The sequence below is a fragment of the Oxyura jamaicensis genome, chromosome 13, assembly GCF_011077185.1.
Source record: "Oxyura jamaicensis isolate SHBP4307 breed ruddy duck chromosome 13, BPBGC_Ojam_1.0, whole genome shotgun sequence".
NCBI lineage: Eukaryota > Metazoa > Chordata > Aves > Anseriformes > Anatidae > Oxyura > Oxyura jamaicensis.
This window is the reverse complement of record NC_048905.1, coordinates 18,483,042-18,506,627: the sequence shown is the minus strand read 5'-3', so window position 1 is coordinate 18,506,627 and position 23,586 is coordinate 18,483,042. Positions and strand designations below refer to the sequence as shown.

Below are 23,586 nucleotides of genomic sequence, written 5' to 3'. Positions count from 1 at the left end.
TCAGGGGGGTGCGTGAGGCTGATGTGCCTGAGAGTGGTTTCATATCATAAAGGGAACAAGGGTCCTAAGAAAGGGGGAGACTCGAACAGCGATTTTCCAGGTGCCCCAAATGCTCTCTGGAGAAATATGCGTGCACTGCAGGGGAATCACCTCTCTGGGGGCTCAGCGCTCGGTGAGCTCAGGGCTCTCTGTAGGGGCCCCGTGGAGGCAGAGGGATGCTGAGTGCTGGGACACAGCTCCTGGAGGCACAGCCAGCGAGCACAATGCCCGCTAGCCAGCCAGACCCAGCATTTGTTCAGCAAAGTCATTTGTATGCAAGTTTTTCACAATGGATTACAAACAAGGCAACCAGGGGTTTCTTCGCTGTGCTTTGCGTAAGGGAATATTTTAGCTGCCTTAGCAGCTAATCAATGAGCCCCTATAAATTGCTAATCACTGTTAGTAGATTCAGAACAAGTACTAAAAAAATTTTAACACCAGTAATTTATGAACCAGCCTCCTAAGCCCATCCAGTTATTACAGCTGTAGAGTGCTCACACCAACACTCGGCTTACGGACGGAAAGGTATTTTACGTGACTGGTAGTCAATACAAAGCAGTCAACGGGATCACACTCTAATAGAACAGTTTATATTTATGGCTATTTCAACAATGCTCATAACCAGCAATCGAGATGTAAAAAGTATTATCACAATTCCAGGCTTCTCACTTTTTTAAAAAAATATATTATTAGAAAACTAATATAACAAGATAATTTGAGAAAATTGAGGAAAATAGCCTACGCAGTACTCTGATGTCCAGTATGCTGCTTGCTCCCTATTTTATTTGCCCAGGTCCTACTAGCAGAGATAAAGCCAAAGGCTATTCACTCCAAAAGAAAAGTCCAAAGTTCTTAGGAAGGCTTTAGCAAGGGCCAATAGCACCAAAATAAAAACCAGCCTCCCACATGACTGGTACAGGGAGATGTTCTCTTCTGTACTGAGCTTTGATATCGCATATTGGTCATCATACCTGAATTTTTACTGACTTCAGAGGCATGGCAGGTGTTCAGTACTCCTCAAATCATCAAAATTGTAAGCTCAATTACATCATCAGGTTTAAAGCTCAATGTCCATTGTTCCTTAAGATTTACCCTAACCTAGTGCACCTGAAGCACTGGGTTAACATCAGGCTGTGTAACAGTGGCAGAAATGTTTTATGTTGTTCCAGTATTAACTTGAGCATGCCTTCTGAAAGAAGCAGGCTGAAATCGCTCACGGAAAATTCATTGGAATGTCCAATTCATTCGCTGTTACATTTTGGACACAACTTAAGAAATTCTATCAAGTCTAACCCCTGTCTATTTTCTTCCTTTATAAAAAAATGCCTTTGAGTTAGATTCATAAAAGGTTACTGTTACTCTTTTCAAAGATGTAATTTAGATTTTGCTTCTTGTCTCTATATTTACTGTATGTTAGACTTGAACTTGAAAAGCCGAAAAAAAGGAGAAGAAACTGAGAAAATGTTGTGGTTACAAGTTTAAACAAATCCAGGATGACTTGAAAAAAAAAAAAACCTGCTGCAAGGAAGTGTTTGTCTGTATATACAATATGTTGCTGATATTCATTGAATGGCAAATATCTGTGTTATGTTTTCTTATTTACACTCCTTGCTCTTTCTGATTTCTTTTTTCCTTAGAACCACCACTACATTTCAGCAAGTTTTAAAAAAGGCCGGAGCCCACCAGATGGAGCAAAGCTCTGGAAGGCTGGCTGCTGGGAGCGATTCCTCCCTGCTCCGCAGAGACCAGCCCATTTTCACCTCTAAGCCGCAACCCCACGTGCCGAGCCATTCTCTCTCTGAACCCGGCGGGCACAGGCTGGCAGCGCCCTTTCCTCATCTGCCCCGAGGCAGAGCAGGGACGTCTTGCAGGGACGTCTGTGTCACAGTAAGGGGACCAGCCCGTGGAAAGGGGACCAGTCCATGGAAACCTACTGTGGGATCTCATGCACACCATTCCTGGAAAACATCCAGCTCCAGAGTGGCTGGGCTGCAGCTTAAAAGACAGTGATAGTTTTCCTAAATGCCAGCCCTGCTTCGTTAATCCTTCAGTCATCACAGTCGCTCTCTGGATTACGGAGCAGCAGCAGCAGGACAGACCTCGCAGCGGAGGCTCTGCCTCTGGGTGACCGCCAGCCCTGCAGCAGTGGGCCATGAGGGCCTGCCCACAGCCCACCGCGGGTGTCCCCACACAGCACCAGTGCTCCCAGCATCTCCCCGTACAGCACTGGGCCTGCACAGCCCTTCTGGTGGTTGGAAACGACAGGGGAGTCACAAACATCAGGCAGCTGAGCAGACCAAAGGCCAGGCCCGTGCCTCTTCCAGCAGGGCTCGCCCTGCCGCGGGAGCTCCCCGGCCCTCCGACCACGGGCGGGTTTGTGTTTTCCAGGCAGGAATCCTGCCTTGCTGCTGAGCAGGGCTTGCAGCAGAGGGAGGATGTGCACCATTAAGTTGTACTTTAGAGCGGCAAGGCAACAGATCTATATATTCATGTTAAACATCTATATTGAACGTTCGGGTCGATGAAGGTCCTACCAAAGGGATACGGGACGCCAGCCAGGCCGTGAACGCTGGGCAGCGACACAGGCCAGCACAGAACGGCCACCCCAGCTGGGTCCCAAACGTCACTATTCATACATCACTGCAAGGAAGCCTGAGCCCCATACCCAACCAGTACACTTTTTCGCCAAGCTTTGCTTCAGTTATCCACTGAGCTGAAGATCTTTGGACTAATCTAACAGTCAGGTTTGACATTATTGGTTTCCAATAAATAATAGCATTTTTCATCTGTGGAACAACTCTAATCAAACTGATATCCTCTGCAGGCTTTTCAGTCTGCCATGACAAAGTGGGAAAACATCACCCATCACTCAAGGATGACCAGAAAGCTGGGAGCAAGGTCCCTGTGACTCCCGTGAATAGGCTGAGAGACTTGGCTGACCGCGCTACGCCCCCACCACGTGCAGACGAGCATCCTTGTGAGCACTCAGAGAGTTTTGGTCAGCAAGATGGACCAGGTTCACTGACAATGGCAATAACTACCTGGAAACAAACATCTCCTGCCTACAGGAAAGGAAGACTGCATTATTCATCGGATTAGATTTTATTTTGTTATCTCTTAGGTCGTTTTTATCTTGGCTGATTTAAAACCAGACAAAACAAACTACTGGAACATACAGCTCCGTCAGTTTGAAGCTATAGGAAAAGAGGTGGTTTATCTTCTACATCTAAACCTTTGACAGCAGAGCTGTAGGTGTCACTGCACAAGAGGGTTCATCTTGTTAGGCAAATTTCTACCATGCAGTTCGTTTATGAGTCAGCGACACGCACATCAGCATGCCATCTTTTAGCTCTGCTCACACGTACAGAGGGGCTGGCCGCAGCTAGCTGCATTATTCCCAGGGGATCGTGTTGTAGGGTGACACCAGGATTGCCCCAGGGATGCGTGTCCAGTGAACGGCCATCAGTGCCCTTGCAGAGGGTATCACAGCATCGTGAAATCATACAATATCTGAGTTGGAAGGGACCTACAAGGCTCATTGAGTCCAACTCATGGCCCCGCAAAGGACCACCCAGAAAAGTCAGACCATGTGTCTGCTCAGCTTTCCTTCTGCACAGCCCCAGCCAAGAGGTCTCCTCTGTTTAACCCAGAGTCTGAAATCTACTTCAGCAATACCTCAGCCTCCTACCAGCAAGTGACAACAACACCGAGCCAGCATCCTTGTGAAAGAGGGAGGCGAGGGGGCCAGAATTTAGCACTGCTGCTGGAGCCAGTGGAGGCAGCGCCTGTCCTTCAGCAACGAGAGCCTTGTCAGCTAACTGCTGGCTATCGGAGCTGCAGGGCCAGGAGTGCCCCACGGTTTCCTTGGAGCCTTTGCAGATGCTTGAGCTGCAACCTGCACACAGATGTGAAGTGCCCGGTGCAAGACGAGGCTTAAGAGAACCAGGCCAGTTCTGATTGCCTCACGCTTGCTCAGATTTTGCCAATGGCCTCAGGAAGGGCAGAGACAGGCATCTATCTCAACCTCCATATTCTTTTCTGCTGGTGAACTTGAAGGAGCTTTTCTCAAGCCCTCTCCACCTGCCTGTTGTGGGGAAACATTTGGGATAAATTGAAGGCTTGACGTCTCTAACAAATTCTCTTGGTGTAACTGTCAGTACCCCCATCTTTTCCCTAGTTCTTTCCCTCCAGATTGTGTGTGAATTTCTCACCCTTTCCTCCATCTGTACTTCTATATTTGCTCCTTTTTGCCTAGCGTCTCTCCTCTCCCCCTCCTTTGCTGCTCCAGCTGAGCTGAGGGCACCCGGCGCCTCGTGCTGCGAGCCGTGCCCCTGGCCGGGGAGCCATGTGAGCAGAGGCAGGGGTGACCGCAATGCACTGCAGTCAAGACCTCCCCTCTGCACCAGGGACTGTTCTGAGAGCCTGTTACAATCCCTGCCGCTGAAAAGCAGAGAGAAGGGACGTGCCACGCAGCCCTGGGGGGCACAGCGATGCCCCAAGGCACCGAGATGCAGCTTCTCCCCACCCTAGCCCACCCCACAGCCACATCATGCTGCTCCCAGCTGCTCTGCAGACACGTACACACAGTGCCGTGTCGCTGACTGGCTGCCTGAAGCTAAGGCCTCCTCCTCCTCCTCTTCTTCCTCCTCCTCCTCCTCCTCCTTCCCCACCTCCAACCTGTCGTGTCGCACTTCTGGCACTCACAGCGTGCACGTGCAGGACGGTCACCCACGGTCCTGGCAGCTCTGCACGCCTGGATCCAAGCAAAAAGGGCTGGTGTGTAGGTTACGGGACATGGTGAGAAAGAGCCTGCTTCTGGCACTGCGAAGCCAGGAATGGGGCCAGGCTACAGAAGGCTGAGCCAGGCCATATGCTTTAACACCACCACCACCGCCACCCCCCAGCACGCACCAGATGTTCCCCGGTGCATCTGTGATTCATCCCATTGTAGAGGTTGGAAACAGATTAAAATGAAGATCTAAGCAGAAGCTATCACCCTCTTCAAAAAACTGAGTATTTGGAGATGGGGTTTTACTTCAAGATCATTGACAAAACAGGAGAGAAAACCACCAAAGAGTTCAATTCAGAAATCCAACTGTAGGTAGTATTTTTTTTTTAATTTCATTGACATAACAGAAACTGGAGGGAAAGAAGAAGCATGAGCGGAACCCCTCCCCGGTTCCTCCACTCGTGCTCCACCTGTGAGCAGGAACACAGGCTGCAGCTCCTGCCCACCCACCACACAGCGACTGCGTTTCAAAGAACTGCTTAATTATGGGCCTAATGGATCAGCACAGCCCGTCTCCAAACCCTGCTTCGCCTTGGCCTACTTGAAGCTGGAGCGGAGCCCAGCTGCGCTCCCAGGATTGCACTGTCATCCTGTGTGCGGGCTTTGCAGCCCATCTCACCACCCACTCAGCAAAACAGCTGCAGGTTTGCTGTTCTGGATGCTTTCTGCGTGCCCTGCATTTCGGGAAAAGCTCCTCCACAGAGAACACGATTCTCCCATTAGCCTTAATAGCACCTAAACTTGAACGAGGGGGTAAACCATCATACAATATTAATCATGCAACGCTGTTAACAGCACACACTGTACCCATGTGAATAGCTGCACGGTTTACACCCCCATCAGCCCATCTGATCTACTTCCAGAAGGATTTGCACATGAAGAATGTTCTTTGTCTTCATGCCAACCACAGCTATTTACCTTCTGAGGAGTATTTGGAGCACGCTGTGTATTTGGTGCATCAAAACACTGTTTTCCCCTCTATTCTTCCTCTTTTGGAAACAGTCATCCTTCTCAGCTCTGGACCCCCTCAGCCATGCATTTCGCAGGAGCTACTGAGCCACTCAGTGACGACCACCTTTGCATCTGCCTAAACAGTTGTTCTAGACGCCGCCCATGTTTAGGACCATTAACCTGACTGCAACAGCTTGATGAATTAATGCCAATATAGACACAGTTGGCAGCTTCTAATTAAATAATTATGGCTAAACAGCTGCAGAGAAGTTGTAATATTCCACCAGAACGCCAGATGTCAATTTTATTGGTCCTCAAAGTTTAAAGTGAAAGCCTTTGGGAGGTTTGGAAAGGGGCTGCTTTTGCTCCTGGTGAATTCTGCAGGCACCGTGCTGCTCCCCGTGCCCGGCTGTGACCAGAGCCCACGCACACTGCCAGGAACCTCTGCAGCCCCCAGCAGCTCTAGCACAGCGAGCAGCAACCAGCACGAAGTGAACAGAGAGAGATGGATCGAGATAAAAGAGTGGTTCAGCATCACAGTCATTGCTTTACCTAGGGAAGGACCCTTGGAAAAATCCATCTCTGAAACAGTACCAGTGTCAAAAATAGACAAAGCTGGTATGAACCAAATGCAAACCTGTTGACTGGATACGTCTTCCCAAGAACTTTAATTGGATTGGGCGTTCTGTGTATTGGTGGGAGATTTTGTGATGCCTGCTACAGAATTCCACTCTCCAAAATTTGTAAGGTACCTCTCATCTCAGCAATAATGTGGAAGCAGAAGGCAACCGTTGAAGGTAAAAATTCAAGTAATATGGAAGTCAGTAGTCAGTGTTTGTTAATTTGTGTAGAACCTACTTTCATCCTCTCTTCAGTTAGCAATACAATGAGCCTATAAAGAATTTTTTCCCGATTCTAAGTTTAAAATACAATTTATTCTAATTCATTCCTTTAACTACATGAATTGTTCTCCTCTAACTTGTACAAGACACTATAATTTTCAAACACGAGAAGCCTAATAATAGAAATCATCTATCCTTGTTAGCATATGAGCCGATCCAAGACCTTTGAACCATTTTGCTAAGAAATCCATCTAGAAAACTAATTTTACGTAAATCTATGCATGTCAAAAATACAGATGGCTCCTCAGGATGCTAACTTAAGCATCATTACATAAGCAGATTAGGGTTGCCTGTTGAGCCGAGACACAAGAGTAGATGGCGCTGAACCCAGTATTACACACCAACTACTCCCTTCCTGGTACATCTTTCATCTAAAACTTTTGTCAGCTCCCCACATTACCAAGCCTGCCAACTGTAAGCATTGCACACAGCGTGGCAGGTCTGCAGGCAAAGCAATTTTTATCCTTCTTTAAATCCTTCTGCCCAAAGCAGCAGCTGGCTAAAGCCCATTTGTACAAATGGACTAGGAATATGTTCCATCCTTCACCCTCTTTAGATGAAAATGGAAGAAAACATCCTTACGAACCTCTTGCACATTTAAGCACAGCAGTTGGGGAACGATTTTCTGATACGGAATTATAGCATCAAAATCACCCTCGTGTTACCATTGGTAACAGTACCTCTACCTGAATATCAACTTAGAAAGTTAATGAGCCTGCTAGAGCTATCAGCTAAAATTACCACAACAGTATGTGATCTGATGTGATTGCAGTAAGCAGGGCAGATACTTCTCATTATGAGGACTGTTTTTCATAGGCATGTTGCATAACAAGGCACAGCAACTCGCCTCTCTCTGCTCCGAGCCCTCATTTCAGAGCACATCAGTTGGCTCTGAGAAGGCTCCCCGTTGAAAAGCAGCCAGGGGGACGGGATTTTGTTTTCCCTTCCCTGCATGTAAGTGTGTCGGGTTTGCTGACAGATGGCTTGGCTGACTACGCCTGACTATTATCAAGCAGCTTTTACCTTTGCAAATTGAATCCCATTTGAAGGTTTTCTGTAATTAAATCTGCAGCGTGTTTGCAAGGCTCGCATCGCATCGCGCTCGCACGCCGGAGGTGCGCAAGGCCACCCACCGGCTGGCTGAGCCGCACAGCCCGAGGCGCGGAGCCCTGGCCGCGGGGATGGGCGCTTTCGGCAGTCTGTGCTGCCACCTAGCCAAGACCAAGGCACCGAGTTCAGCCTTGCTTTACCTTTTGCAAGCTTAAACCTGAAGCATATCAGCCCCAGATCAAAATAAAGCTTCGCTCCGCAGCAGACACGAGGAAATTTGCACTTTCTGGGCTTTAAGAACCGTACGGTCAGAGACAGGCTTGGAACAGGCAGTTACACCTCCCTTAGAAATGCCTTGTACTTACGGTAGAAGACATATTCAGTGTAGCTGGACCAGACCTTGTCGTCAGTGTACTGATTGACAAAGGAAGCCGTCACAGAGGAGTTGCAGGCCACCATGTGGAATCCACACTCAGATAACATGTCGAAAGCCCTCTCTAGATGCTTGAACTTGAGATAAAACCTGGAGGTGTACCTTTCTGGAGCTCTGTCTGGGTCTCTGCTTTCATTCAAACTTTCTCCAAAGACCTCTTTGACCAGAGCAATCCTTCCACAAACCAAAATCCTTGGGACCCTCCTGAATTTGGCATCTGCTTGGCTCTCCCTGCCAATAGTGCATGACCCCCGGTACCCAATGGTAATGAATCCCCACTTCCGATCCGATGGTAAGAGCGACGAGGGTGGGCATATTCTTGTGTCACTTCCCTGGGAGACCTCTTCATAGTCACTGTGGCAATAATCGTCGGGGCTTTGCTTGCTGTCTTCGGGAGTCAGCAGTTTGACCAGGTCCGGGAGCTGGAAGTACTCAGCCTCCCTCTTGAGCCTTCCCTTTTCTGGGAAGTGGTCGGGCAGAACCACTTGCTTGTCCCTGAGATAGTCCAGAATATAGCGGAAAAGAAAGCCATCTCTGTCGATGAAGAATCTTCCCTTGGAGTCCTTAGCCAGATCGTTGGCTGTGTCTCTTTTTGGGGTGAACATTTTCCACAGCAGGGAGTGAGGGGTGCCAACCAAGGTGGAGTGGCGAGTGAAGTAAACCTGGCCACCCACATTTAGCTCCACGACCTCCGGGAAGGAGTGCAGCCCGGTCCCCTGCTCCCGCGCAGGAAGGTAAGTCCTGCAGTTGCCACTTAAAGCCATTGTATTCTAAAAAAGAAACCAGCAGCAAGGAGCAGCAGGACGGTCGATCACAGCAAAGTGTAGAATAAGGCTCCCAACATTAAGGAGAAATGGGGTGAAAGGAAAGTGAGGAAACAAAAGACGAAGAAGGAAAAAAAAAAAAAAAGTTTGTCTAGAAAAATTTGGAATTGTCCATGAGTAACTGTGTGGCAGAAGTGGCTTGTATCCTAAGCCATAGGGGCTGGAGAGCAATCACTTCACAAAATGCAATCACATCATCAGATCTTCCCAAAAAGCCATCAAAATCAAGGTCAAGCCAAGCCTATGATCCTTCACGGGTCTGTTAAAAGGAAAACAAAATAAGACGCCAATTATTCTCTTACGCATCCCAGAAATTGCAACAGAGAGAAGCCGATGGTTTTTGAAAGCAGTTAGCTCTCCTGCTAAGCAGATCTATTTTTGCCAAGTTCTACGTTCCTTTTCACAAGTACTAACCAAGGGAAGGACTCCGTGTGACCCCACATTTTAAAGACAACACACGGTTCATCTTTAAACGGGCATCTGATTGAGACATGCAGCTGAGGCAACGGGAAGGGCAGCTCTTACCTTGGTTACAAGTAACGCACAGCTCTGAACAGGAAAGCAACATCTCAGGACACTCAGAACACACACACAGGCACACAGAGCCCGCTTAGTACCAAATCCGGTCCCGGCAAGGGGCAGCAAAGGCAAGAGAAGTGCTCTTAGCAACATCCACGGAGATCTCAAGAGTTAAACCGAGTCACAGAAAAGTTAACCACGGCAGGTGACGAGAGGAACCGGTACACACAGCACGACGGGGAGGGAAGGAAGAAGCAAAGAGCAAAAAGCACAAAACCCCAATAAATCCGACCGGGGTCCTCGGAGCGGGGCCGGGGCAGGGCGGCGGTGGGCGGATGACTTGCAGAAACCCCGCGCTAGGGGCGGCCGGGCTCCGCCGGATCCCGCGGCGGCAGCGGCCCCGGGCCGGGGGGCGGCGGAGACATGGTCCGGGGCGCTGCGGGGCTGCCCGCTCCGCTCCGGTACGGTCCGCTCCGCTCCGCTGCTCTGCGCCGGGCTGGCTGCCGCTCCCGCTGCTCGGCTCAGCTCGGTGCGGCTCAGCTCAGCCCGGCTCGGCTCGGCTCGGCCCGGCTCAGCTCGGGGCGGCTCAGCCTGGCTCAGCCCAGCCCGGCTCGGTGCGACTCAGCCTGGCTCAGCGCGGCTCCGCTCGGCTCAGCCCAGCTCGGCTCGGTGCGGCTCCGCTCGGCGGCGCGGGGCCGTGCCGGCGGCGGGCGCTGCCGATTGCATCATCCCGGCGGAGCGGGGCCGGGACCGCGCCAGCACCGGGGACAGCGCCGGGGCCGCCCCGCCCCGCCCGCCCCGCCCCGCCGCTCGGTGCCGGCCGAGATCCCCGCGGCCACCCCCCGGTACCCTCCGGTACCCCCTCCCGGTGTCCCCACCCGGTGTCCCCCCGCCCCTCGCACGTGCCTGGCCGCCGGGGGGCGGCGGGGGGGACACCGGGACCGGCGGGGCCGCGGCTCTGCCCCGCGGGTGAGCGGCACGGGGGGGCGGGGGCACGAGGGGCAGGGGAAGGGGCCGGGTCCGCGCTTCCCGCGGCCGTGCCCGTGTCCGTGCCGGCACCGCCACCTCGCGGCAGCCGCCCCCGGCCCCCTGCGGGCTGAGCGCCCAGCGCCCGCCGAGCCCCGGGCCCGCAGGTACCGACCCGGTCCCCCCCCCGGCTGTCCGCAGCCCCGCGGAACGGCGCCCAGCGGTACCGCAGCGGGCAGCGGCCCTGGCACGGTGAGGCTGCTCGGGGTGCCAGCAGGGAACACAGCAAGCCTTCCGTGCAAACCTTGCACAAACCCGAGGGGAGGTTTCGGAGTGGAATCGCTGTGTGCGCAAGTTGCCAGCCCAGCAGCTTCTGCGGGTGGCACCGCAGCTGCCGACACCTCCAGGTTCTGAGAGCAGGGCCTGAAGCATAAAGAAACCAACACCACCACATGCTAAACGTAAGAAGTACCACTCTAAGGGCTAAGGGAGAAAAACACAACTTGAGTACTTACAGATTTTTCATATTTCAAGCCTGAATCAACCCCTTGCTTTTTACCCCGGTTAATTCACTAATTAAGAAGCAACAGCCAAGGTCCTACGCCACGGATCTGTCCCTCACTTCTGGATCTCAGTCCTAATTTTCAAACCAGCAGCATCTGGGACCGCGACAGAGGCTGCACGTTGTAGCTCAGGACGAGACAAAGCACTGCGCATCTTCACGCGCGGCTCCTGCAGGCCAGCTGAAGAAGTGTTTGTCAAGTGCTCTCGTCCTTAGAACGAAAACGTAAAGGTGTGATGTGAGGACACGTTAGCTTAGATGTGCTCATCGCTTTAAGAGTTTGGCATAGTCAAGGCATGCAGGTTTAACGGCTGCATGACCAGGCAGATGAAATGATACGCTTCCTTTGGGATTTATGCTCATTAGTGCTGCCCTGGTTCAAACCAAGGAGCATTGCATCAGCTTTTTCAAATACTTCAGCTACTAATGTTAGTTAATATGCTTTAACAATATTTAAATCATTTTTCATAAAGCCAGTGGTGTCCTGTTGGCAGGGCTTGGAGAATCAATTCCCTGTGCCCAGTAAAAATTGACCTTGTTCAAACACGCACCAGAGACACCTGTGATCACACAGCGGTCCCAATCACAGGCGGGTGGCAGAGGTCCCCTGGGCAGAAGTGGGAACTACACAGCAAGTCTGATGCGCAGGCACTCCGGCAATGGAGTGAGGATAAGGTTCTGTGAAGGATTCTGACATCGATACCGGGTGATTAGTGAACACAGATGTTTTTAAGCTCTAAGTCTTTTGGAAAAATTATAATCAGAATTGCCCTTTGAAAAGAACAAAAACCTTAGAATTTTAATCACAACAGCTTTAGAAATGTATCTGCTTCTGCACCTTTCAAATAATAAATGAAAGAAATTAAACTCCTACTTTTATTTCTTTACACAGGATGCTCCAATCATCTTACTGTAATGAAATATAGTACCATTTCCTTTGATGCAGTGACTTAGTAGAAGTAGTAGAAGCATCACAGAATGCTTCCTTGCTAAACAGAAGGCACTGGCCAAATCCATCAAAACGCTGCCTGACAAGAGTGAAACTTGAAAATCTGGGCCAAATGCACCGGTGACCTACATGTAAAATGTGTGTCAGGACCACACGAAGGACCTCACCTATTCAGCTGCAAAACCAAAGCAGCTCATTTAAGTGCAGCTACAGTTCTCTGATGGAGAAGAAAAGCAGCATCTATCAAAAGGAGGAGGATGAGGCATGTCCCACTTTTAACAGATGCCTACATAACCTTCAATATAGCTAGGAAAAAATTTAGCCCAAGCCTAGAGCGTATGTTCCAGAAGTCACAGCAGAGCTATGCTTAAACCCGATACACCAACGATATGACATCATTCACAGGTCTGAGGCCATTCCTTATGACAAAGTGCTATGTTAGCATCCAAGCTTTCACAAAATCATGGGACAACTGACTTCATCAAGTTCTGTGGGTGCTAAAAAAGGGTAGGTGTCTAAAAAGAAGCAGCAATGGATGTTAGAAAGGGTAGTATTCAGCTAAGCCTGTAGTAGCGATGGTACGTACACACATCACCCTTCAGCGCGCAGTGCGAACACACAGCTATAAATACGAATCGAGCCACCCACGCATAACGAGAAATGTAGGGGCTGCTTATCAGCATTTAAACACCACACTGAACTTCAAGGCGCTCAAAGAAGTAGCAATGATTTCTAACAGAAATTGAGGGAGTAATTCTGGGAAGAAGAAAATACCTAAGTTGGATTTTGGACATAAGATTTCAGCTAAAAAGCCACATGGGAACTTTCATCACTCCATCACTCTGGGGGATTTTTAAATTTAAAAATTAAAATTAAAAAAAAAAAAAAAAAAAAAAAAAAAGTAAAGTTTTCAGTTCTAGACTTACATTCTGATTTAGAAGTGACTTCGTGGTGCACCGAAGGAGCCTCCAGCCGTGTGTTCTGTAACTCCCATTGCAGCAGGACAAGACTCTCCCAAGCTTCAGAGAAGAGCACAGTTGCTGAGGAGGGTGGCGTGGCGAAGAGCAAAGGAAGATCTGGCCCCAGGAGATGGTTTGGGCCCAGCTGTGGCCTCTTGTCAGAGCAGTGTGAAGGGACACGGGTTCATGGAGAACCAGCCACCACGTCCTGCAGGCAGATGCCAGCGCTTCCAGGCAGACTTCCAGTCCAAACTCAATCCACAGCAAAGGACAGTAACACAGTCCTGGCAGGAAGAAACCCCGGGCTGTTGCAGAGTAACAGACCTTTAACCTAGGCAGTTTAGAAAAGATGTATAGCCTTCCTGGAGCAGAGTGGTCTTCCCATCCCTAAGGTAGCTCTGGAAACTGAGTTCCCAAGAACTGAGCCAGGCAAGAAAAAATATGATACTGAGATAAATTAACACGTTGTCCACTGATCCAGCAGTGTGAATTACATACAGTGAAAATCTCATCCACTGAAATTTCGCAGTAGGTGTGAATAAGACAACCTAACAAATATTTCGCTTTGGAGAAAAGGCATAAAGAAACTCTAAATGGCAGGATCTCCCCAAGAAAAGGATCTGCTAGCAGAAGTGTGAGTGCCATAAAGCAGGGTTTATTACGAAGTACATAGTAGAGCATTATACAGTTTTGCCCTTGATCTTTTATTCATAACTCAAGTGCATAATGTATTTTCATCAAAAAAGGCGAAGAGGAAGAATAGCTTTCACAGCCACTCAGCATGTAAGCACAGGCGTTGTGTGAGGCCGATAATTCAAGCAGGAAACACGAGACATTATTTTTTCCCCGTCATGTAACATACAGAATGTGGGTACAGCTCCTGCAAAGAAAACTGCGTGCTCCTCTCATCACACACCAAGCCCAAAGCAAATCCATTGCTTTGTGAGGAGGAATCACATTCTACTGATTTGTGTAGCAGTCATTGTACGTCAGGTAACATTTTAACCAGGAATTGATATATCGCATGAAAAATCCTGTAGAATTTCATGGAGGGTGTTCAGCAAAGCAATCTGCTACACAAACAATCCCGTGTGCGTTGGACACTTCAATACACCCAGCACGTATAAGCAGACAGAGACCTCATATGCACTCACATCAGCAACCTCGTTAAAGTCAAAGAAAAATTGTTGTTTTCAATCACCCTTTGCTAAGGGACTTGCTTTCTCTCTTAAAAGTTTTGCCACAGCAGAGCTTTCTTCAACAGACTTCTTCCTTTTTCCCTTCCTCCCACACTACCAAAGTACTTTGAAAATAGTTTTATCTTCAGTCCGGTTCCGATCATCCTGTTATTTACACCAGTGTGAATACAGCGTGGTTTTCAATGTTGCAGCCAGTACAGATTTTGGTTCTCGCTGGGTAGCATTATTTTGATATTGCCACTGTGTAACCCATGCACTGATTTTATGAGTATTTTTATTCTTCCCATCTTCCCATTTCAATCACAAAACCAGGTATCTGCTCCCTGTCCATGTAACCTCAGGAAAGGGGCTGCGTTTGGTGCCTTACCAGGCAACGAGGCTGCGCCAGCGGGCAGGGTGAGAGCTGCTGCTCGCAGGCAACCTGCAGAGACGTTCTGTGGGTTCCCGCTCTAATAAGAGTTGTCAGGCAGAAACTGATGCATTTCTACATCTGTTTAGTCTTCATTTTCAAACAAGCCCTCGTAAAATCATCTTCACCAGAAAAAAAAGGGCTTTCTGATGTAGTTCCAGAAAGAACATATTGGGGGAGAAGGTATGAAAAGGATGAACTTCTCCCCGTTCCTATTAGCGCTGGCTAGCACGATGCACTTTCCAAGTCATGCAAGAAGACAATAGCTGTGCAGCTGCAAGATACTGCTTTCCTTGGACCCACAGGACTGTACCAGACAACACACTGCTACAGGCAAGTGTGAATTTGTCCCACAAAGCTGAAGCAGACAACTGATACCCTAAAGTCATGTTAGGAAGCCCAGTACAAACAGAGAGTTAATTAATGAAAGCTCAAGCCTAAGCTGTGAGCAAATTCTAATAATCTAAGCAAATCCAAACAGATTTCTAGCCAAAGAGCATTTCACCATCAAATCACAATTAAACAGCCCGCTGTCTGGAATTTGGGTCTAATTTCACTGTCTAGTGATCTGCAACCAAGTCACACAGCTCATCAAAGCGGCACTAAGCCGCCGGCATCAGCTGTATCCTGCTCACTCTACGGCTCTTCCATGAAAGCATGGATCTCCTCAGCCTTCAAACACTAATTTACCTGAACTATAAATTTGCAGGAAGCAGCTTATACCGTAGTTCCTGATCTCTGTGTTATCTGTGACTATAATTCCTACATCGTTATTTCATCCAGTTCTACAGACATGCCTATTTCCCAGGAGGTACTGGATATCCTGCACAAGGCCCGCTCTGCAGGAGCGGCTGGTAACAGGACTAACATTCAAATACAGTAATCTCAGCAGAAGAAGATTATATCCATGAAAGCTTGTAACAAAACAACTGTAATTGTGTCCTAAGCCAGAGTGAATTAAAAAAAAAAAAAAAAAAAAAAAAAAAAAAAAAAGCCTTTAAAAAGGGTCTTACAGAAGCTCGTGTGCCTGAGTGGTAAGCATTCAGTTCTAACACGCACGTCAGAAGTTCACCTACATCACGCATGGGACTGCAACTGTTTATGCACGCACAACTAAACATTTCTGAATCTCATTACCTATTCGACAACAACAATAGAGTGGCAATTATGATTCAGCTCATTCCGAAGTTTCAGCTGAGCTGCTTCAGCTGGGTTTTCCCCGGCTCTGTCCACAACAAGCCCATCTGAGTCAGCAGCGCACACTGCTTCCCCCTGCGCCCTCCACGAGTACCTGAGGTAGCTAACAAAAATGAATTCTAATTAGCAGTCAGAGAGCAGCTTTTCCCCTGGGGCTGAGTAAAAAAAAGGAGCAAAACAATGGAACTGGAAGGATAAATGGAGCGTCCGGCTTCTGCTAGCCCCTCGTGTCCCCCCAGGGCTGGATCCACCTCACTCCTGTTTGTCACGTACCACCACCTGTGGATCTCCTCCTCAGGCCTCTCGTAGGCCAGGCTATTTCACAGCCATCCTGGGCTGTCCCAGTCATCTTTTTTTTTTTTTTTTTTTTTTTCAGTTCCATGGAATTCCTGCTCCTGCAGCTATTTGTAAGGCGCAGGTCAACAGCTGCCTTTAACGAGGACCAGCAGACCCATAGCTCCTGCACGCATTTTATCAGGCCTCGGGAAAATGCTCGGTTTTATTGAACGTGGTGACGTGAGGGGTATGAAGGCCTGCCGCTGACCGGGGGCTGCTCCTCGTCTCCCGGCACCGCCACCGCGCAGCCCCTGCCAGCCCTGCCTGCCCGCGGGGAGCCCTGTGGGGATCGCAGGCAGAGGCTGAGCCGGCGGGCAACGCCACTCGTGGCCTTAAGCAAGAAAAGAAACCGTTCAAGAGCTCAAAACATCGTTTATTTCGGTGATTAACGGGTAAAAAAACCCTGCAAAGAAGGAGAAGCGCTACGCCGCTTGGCGGCAGGCTCCGGGTGAGGCCGCAGGCCGCACGCACCGCCCCCCCCCCCCCCCCCCCCCCCACCGGGCCTCGCCCCCTTGGCGGCGCCACGCAGGCAGCGCGCGGGGCGGGCGGCGCATGCTCGCTGGGGGCGGCCCGTTGCGCGTCCCGTACGCATGCGCGGCGGCCCCGGAAGCGGCGGGCGGCAGGGTGACACGTCGCAGCGCCGCGGCGGGGGGGGCCGGGCCGGGCCGGGCCGGGCCGGGCCGTGGTGGGTGCGGGCGGGGGACGGGGGGACCGGGGAGGTGCCGGGGGGCCTGGGGAGGGGGGACCGGGGGGCCGGGGGAGGCACCGGGGGGCCGCGCGGGTCTGGGGGGCCGCGCACCCACTCGCCTGGTGTTTCCCGCAGGCAGGGTGCGGGAGATGTCCGGCTTTGACAGCTTCACCACGGACTTCTTCCAGACCGGCTACAGCATCGACGAGCAGGCCCAGCACTACGACTACGGCGGCGGCGGCGGCCGGCCCTACGGCAGGTAACCCCGGCCCCGGGGCGCTGAGGCCGCCCCCTCTGCCCCGAGCCGCCTTCGGCACGGGGCCGGCACCGCAGGTGCTGCCCGTAGCGAGCCCTGCTGCAGTGCCCCTCTGTAGCTTATGTCCTGTGCATGGAGGCGTATAGCAGTTACACGTTAAATATCTCGTGGTCTGTGTTTTAAGGTAAAGGCAGGACTCTCAAGCTGTTACATGAGAAATTTTAATAATATAAATAATCCTTTGGAAGACCACTATCACTGATCCCTAAGGACATAACGCGGTTACTCAGGGAATGAAAATTAGTCACAGTGTCAAATAAATGAGCCTGCATCGTTCGTGGTGTTTTCTAGGCTTTAGCAGAAAACTGTGGCAGACTTTTCTAGGTCATGGGGGCTCTTGTGAGTCCTTTGTGTGTCTGCAGTCCCAGGCTGAGGATTTTTGGCAGGTACGGGACCTGAGTTTGGTTGCTGTGATAGATAGAACAGGTTGATGCGTGTTGCATCCCGTTTGCTACTGTGCTGTCATGAGGCTGGACTGTATTGGCACAAGAAAAGAAGGGAGATTGAGTTCTGGCTTTTCCTTATTTATGTTCATGTTTCCGTAGTTCTAAATTTGTTGGAGACGTTTACTGAGGCCTTTGTAGTCAGACTCAGAGACCGTTAGTGGCAAGAATAACTTAGGAGTTTGTTTCGGAAGAGAAGATAGCTCTGAAGAGGCTTACTTTCTTTTAAGATGTCTATAGCCTATATGTCTATATATTTTTATACACATGAAATCTATAATAGTATTGCAAAGACAGTATAAATTTGTTAGCAGGTATCTGAAAACATGTCAAATAGAAACTGAAAAATTGCTCCCCCCATGCCTCCAGCATCATGTCCTCCAGGTAGATGTCACTGCGTTTAGAATCCACATCATAATTCCTTTTTGTGCGTCAGAACACTACCTGATGCTCATGGTGTGTAAGTGAAAAGGAAAATAGTTCTGTTTTTTTTAATATGGAGGGCAGTGAAGGTGATAGTACGAGCTACTTTGTTCTCTATCAGTGAGTTTGCAAGTAAACGTTCTCAATTGTAAATTAATGCTGGCATCAAGTGAGTTGTCAGTAATTAAGGGACAACTGAGTGAGTTTGCGATTTAAGTACTCTTCTGTGTGTCTGCGAGTGGTGGTAGTAATTCAGTCAATGGATAACGCTCATTTGTGCAGGCCTCTGACTTAAAAGCAAAAAGCAATACAAAAGCACACACAATGATAATTATTGTGCTTAGCTTATAGCAGTACGTCGTCTTTAGCTCGTCAGTGTTGTTATTAATGGTTTGAACAGATGAATGGGGCTAAGTGCCTAAAATGCTTGAATTTGAGTAGGGGAGCATTGAATGTGACTGAAAAGAGGGGGAAAGACAGATCTGTTTGCTGTGGTTTATTTGCTGAAAAAAAGCTTTGACTTGTGCAGGGAGGTGTTTAAAATGCAATTCTCTATCCGTCCATAACGTGCTGTCATTCTTTATAGGCAGTATGGGGGCTATGAGTACTCTCAGCAAAGTGGATTCGTCCCTCCAGAGATGATGCAGCAGCAGCCGTACACGGGGCAGATTTACCAGCCGACACAGACGTATACTCCAACTTCAGCACAGTCTTTTTATGGAAGTAACTTTGAGGATGAGCCTCCTCTATTAGAAGGTAGAATTTGAGCTTTGTGGCTGAAATCCAAAACTCCTCCCGGTTTGGGGATAACTTGAATAGTAGGGTGTGTATTCTCCTATTTCTGGAAGTACACAATTGACTTGAAATTCTCCTTAGTTTTTTGTTATTTACCTGTATTTCAGTATATAATTTGTGTGTTATTGTGTGAACTTTTGGCCACAGTTTTAGCATTATGCTTTATTACTTCATACTCTCTGTTCAGTGGAAGGCATAATAATTAATAGCCCGACTTCATACAATGCTTAAGACAAAACACTTAATTTTGTTGCTGCAAATAATACTTGTTGCAAATTGTACATTTTTTTGTGAAAATAAGTTGATGCTGTTAATTGCCATCGATTCTGTGATGAGAACGTAAATCTTGCATTGCTAAAGAGGAGTGCTGTACTCTGCAGAAATTCCTATGCAGAATAAAGAGTGTGCCAAATGCCAGGATGGTTAGGTAGTTAGTGTCTGTAGTTGAGTTGCCAGCTCATATACATCATGGTTCAGTACCAAACAACTGAAGAAGCCCTTACTGTTGCTGGTCAGAGAGGCAGGTATTCGTATTTTCTTTCCACCCAGCTGTGCTTGTTTATGTTATTCACAGAATTAATTTGTCTATGTAGATGCTTCCCAGGGCCTGGGGTGGGCAAATAGGATTTCAAGGCTCCATCCATCCAATCTGACCACAGCTGTGCAAAAACCTATCTAGCTGCAAGAAGCTGTAAAATACGTCAAGTGTTAAAAGGGATGGTTGTGTTTTTTCTCAGTGGATGCAATAACAGGATAGGAGGTTTGTGAAAGAGAAATCCACTGAGCATAACTAAGTACAGAGGAACTACTTTGAATTTGAAATCCTTGAGCCACTGCTCACCAGAGACTTGGGAAATGTTTGGGGAATCTGCATATTTTCTGCTGATACTCCTCCATGCATACCTCCTTTTGGCCACTTACAGAGACAATGTGCTGGGCTAAATGAACTTTGGTCTGGCAGAGAACACTGTTCTTAGGCCTTATCTGGTTCTTTAGAAACCAGCCTGCCACTGCTGAATGTTTGAGGCTTGTAATTTGTGGAAGCAGCACACTCAGCAGCTCGAGGACAGAGGGAATGACTCAATTCCCCGGTCCCTGTAGGATAGTTCCTGAAGGAGATTTAAGAGTGAAGGGGCAGGGAAAACTTGTCAGTGAAGCAAACAGGGGCAAGAAGAAAAAAATATATAAATATGCATAGTTTGTTTCATGTAACTTGCAGAATTGGGGATCAATTTCGACCACATCTGGCAGAAGACACTAACAGTGCTGCACCCGTTAAAAGTAGCGGATGGCAGCATCATGAATGAGACTGATTTGGCTGGACCAATGGTCTTCTGCCTAGCTTTTGGAGCCACGTTATTACTGGTAAGACATCGACTGCCAAATATAATTATTTGCGCTTTGATATGCCTGGAGACACTGGAGGAAAAAGCCAAGCTACCTGTAGGCTTATTGGAACCGACTCCTTAGCATAGAGGCCACAAAAATCACATTGTGACCAGGAGTTATAGCTCGGTGGGAGAGGAGCTGGGGCTTCATGCAGCGCTTGCTGAAGCTAGCGAGTTCACTGTCCTTTTTCTTCTGTGGATTTTAAGTCAAAGCTTTGGAGTTTATATTTTTTTGCATGCCATTTATTTCATCAGAATACCTATTTCTCTCCATAGCCTACTTCTGAGGAATACGGTTCCCTTGTTGACAGATATGGGTGTGTGACTCATGTTCTCAGTTTTTTAACTGCTTTTTTAAAGAGATTGAGGTGTTTTACTTTCAGAATCATGCATTGTATTTCTGAGTTGTCTGTTATCTTCTGCTTTAATATTTGCTTTTTATTTATAATTTACATTGTTCTACAACGCTATGGAGCTTAGTGCAAGGCATTTTAGCTCTCGATTTGTAGAGAAGTTCCAAACTTTTCTAATCTTAAACATTACTCCTGTGAAGATTATTATTTCAAGACATCTTCAGAGAAAGATCACCATGAGAGGTTAGTTGCTTAAGCCAGGAGTTGGACTTGATGATCCTTGTAGGTCCCTTCCAACTCAGGATATTCAGTGGTTCTGTGGTATTCTATGATTCTATAACCCCTGGGGAATTCATAGACTTTTGTAGGCCAGATCAACAAATAACAGTTTGATTAAAATCTGTTTATTGAAATATGTAAACTTTGGACAGATGTGCCTCTTGGGTGTCCAAAATGTACAGCTGTCCTGGAATTCATGTTGTGGGAAAATATTGCATGTTGAATTTGAATATAGGAATTGGTGGTTGGAGGGACGATGGAGAAGATGAAGATACTCTGTAAATATTAATTCTTCTCCCTTTGTTTGTGGGAGGTGTTACTTGTTCTGTTAATTAACATGTACTCTTCTGCTTAACTTTCAGGCTGGTAAAATTCAGTTTGGTTATGTGTATGGAATAAGTGCAATCGGATGCTTAGGGATGTTTTGTCTCCTGAACTTAATGAGCATGACAGGCGTCTCATTTGGCTGCGTTGCCAGTGTCCTTGGATACTGTCTCCTTCCCATGATCCTACTTTCCACTTTCGCAATTGTATTTTCATTGCAGTAAGTACATAAACTATAACTTGATAATAGATTCCTCTACTGTGAGACGAAGTTATTACAAGAAAGTTTCATAGTGATGAACGTGCTTATAATTTCAATATGACAGGAATTTGTAGTAAGTATAAAATACAAGTCTCAACTTACTGGAAAAAAGGTGTGAATACTGCTTTTCTTTAAGTCAATCAACAGCTTTTAAATACATGGACTCTTTCAACAACATCAAGTTTGTTTTCAGTTAGCGTTGAATCCGATAAATACTATTACCTGCAAAGTCGAAAGATAGCTTATAAGCTAAGATACAAAACAATGCCGAACAGAGAAAATCCGTGTGATTCTTCATAACTGTATGAGATTAGAACTGAAAAGCGGCAAGGAACAACATGATATAGTTTCTTTATTTAATACCTAAGTTTCAGATGTTTAGGTATTAAAGAAACTATATCATGTTTCAGATGTGCAAAGGTGCTTTTTTATGTTGTAATAATTGAATAATATGGTTCTGAAATCTTTACTGTTTTTATTTTTACAGGGGAATGATGGGAATTATCCTCACGGCTGGAATCATTGGCTGGTGCAGCTTTTCTGCTTCCAAAATCTTCATTTCTGCCTTAGCAATGGAAGGACAGCAACTTCTAGTAGCATACCCCTGTGCTTTATTGTATGGAGTCTTTGCTCTCATTTCTGTGTTTTGAAGAGACTGTCCAAATTGTTGGACTCCAGTGGGCCAAAATGAAGACGTCAACTTGGAATACTTAGTTGGACCAGACGCGGCTGCAAACACCTGTATAGTGTTGCTATCACAAAACTTAGACCAGTTTTAAATCATCTGGAACAAATGTCTTGTGTTCACTTTTTTAGGACTTTGAATACTGTTCTCAATTGACCTAAGGTGTCTATAGCTTTAATAAGTGTTCATGCTTATCAAGTTAATGTAATTTCTTTCCCATTCCTCTATCTTTAGAAAAGTAACTTTTAGTTGTTTATTTGAGCTGGTGGGGAGTAGGGGGGAGGGTTTTTTTTTTTCAGGGGAGGGAGGGAGGAGGGATGCAGTTACAGATTGAAAGATTGTTATCAATAGAAGTTAACAAAACCACAGATGATGTGGATTTGGAAATTCTCTTTGAATAAATATGCAGTAATAACCCATTTCCTCTCCCCTCTTGCCAAAAGGAAAATGCACAGAAGAACACAAACGATTATTTCTATATTTTAACAAACACACACTTAAGCTGTTTGGTCTCATTTACTTGTTCATTTGATGTGATGGTATTTCAAGATTTAAGATACTGAAATTATGAATTAGGAAACAGATGCTTTAAAAACTAAAAGGATCTGCAATTCTGTCACATTTGAAATATGAATACATTTGGATGTCTAAGTAGTTACGTTAACCTGAATTTCTGAAGATTACTTCAACTAGAGGATTTTCCCCTAATGGTGCACATATTAGTAGACAAAGAGTAATGTCTTTTGCATTACTTCCAAGAAAAACACCATTTTGAAAATGTTATGCTTGTCAGTATTGTAGTTACTGTAAAAGTAAGGTATATTGATTAAATTTTCCTTAAATTTTGAGAATGGTGTTTGATTTTTCTAATCTTTACTTTTGAATGGAGTTTGGTTATTAACATAGGAGCTTTCATATGGAAGCAAAATCATATTTAAAAGTGTACTCAGTGGATTTGATATTTGCTTCAGCCATACATACTTATGTTTGTAATGTAAAATTAATCTAGTTTGTGATATTAGATGCTTACAGGAAGTCTTACAAGTGTAGGAAGTAGGAAAGCAAAAATGCTTGGTCTTCACATAAGTACCTGCTAATTCTCAAAAGCAAGAAAACATTTTAACTCATAATGGAAAGGGAAGATTGGCCTTTTTTTTTCCCCTTGGAAATGAAGAAGCTCTATCAAAATGCTAGATTATAATGACCATTTTTTCAGCGATTTAATCCAAGGGGATTAATTTCATTGAATTTACTCAAAGTGTTAGTCTGGTGCTCATCTGTCAGGTCTGTGGAATGATCTATCCATAGATTTCTGGAGTTGACTCACTGGTCAAATGTGTTCTATTAACACCTGGTAAGACTCAGTCTGTGAAGGGGTCTTAGATCAAAGGAAAGCTCCATGGAAAACTACCACGAGTGAATAATTTCACAGACCAGTGCATGTTATTGTTCACTCTTCCCTTAGTTTTTCTCATTCTCCTTAAAAAAATAAAAAATAAAATCTTCCTACTCCCCCTAGAAGTTACTGACAAGGTCCCCCTCCTTT

General features: G+C 47.1%; 2 protein-coding genes across 4 annotated transcripts in view; one reads left to right on the top strand and one right to left on the bottom strand.

Annotated features, from left to right (window-relative positions):
• The window catches only part of KCTD16 (potassium channel tetramerization domain containing 16), a 59,153-nt gene extending 49,138 nt beyond the window's left edge, over nucleotides 1-10,015 (bottom strand). Inside the window, exons 1-2 of one of the 3 annotated variants that reach the window (XM_035338244.1) lie at nucleotides 9,514-10,015; nucleotides 8,097-9,247 (exon numbers count right to left, since the gene is read on the bottom strand). In XM_035338244.1, coding sequence (XP_035194135.1) covers nucleotides 8,097-8,928 — 832 coding nt within the window. In that variant the 5' untranslated portion in view covers nucleotides 8,929-9,247; nucleotides 9,514-10,015. The other 2 variants (XM_035338246.1, XM_035338245.1) reach the window with 2 other exon arrangements.
• A 6,577-nt stretch (nucleotides 10,016-16,592) lies between these two features.
• On the top strand, nucleotides 16,593-22,891 carry YIPF5 (Yip1 domain family member 5). The gene is made up of 6 exons (XM_035338248.1): nucleotides 16,593-16,769; nucleotides 16,908-17,031; nucleotides 18,541-18,710; nucleotides 19,969-20,114; nucleotides 21,132-21,313; nucleotides 21,843-22,891. Exons 1-6 carry the CDS (start codon nucleotides 16,637-16,639, stop codon nucleotides 22,003-22,005), a joined length of 918 nt encoding a protein of 305 aa, XP_035194139.1. The 5' UTR covers nucleotides 16,593-16,636; the 3' UTR covers nucleotides 22,006-22,891.
• Nucleotides 22,892-23,586: the final 695 nt, after the last annotated feature.

Excerpts from the sequence above, each read along its gene's own strand:
- YIPF5 (XM_035338248.1), top strand. The coding sequence starts at position 16,637 with ATGCTCGCTGGGGGCGGCCCGTTGCGCGTCCCGTACGCATGCGCGGCG. Across the intron at positions 17,032-18,540 it reads GGCGGCCGGCCCTACGGCAG|GCAGTATGGGGGCTATGAGT; the intron begins GTAACCCCGGCC and ends CATTCTTTATAG. Across the intron at positions 18,711-19,968 it reads TGAGCCTCCTCTATTAGAAG|AATTGGGGATCAATTTCGAC; the intron begins GTAGAATTTGAG and ends TGTAACTTGCAG.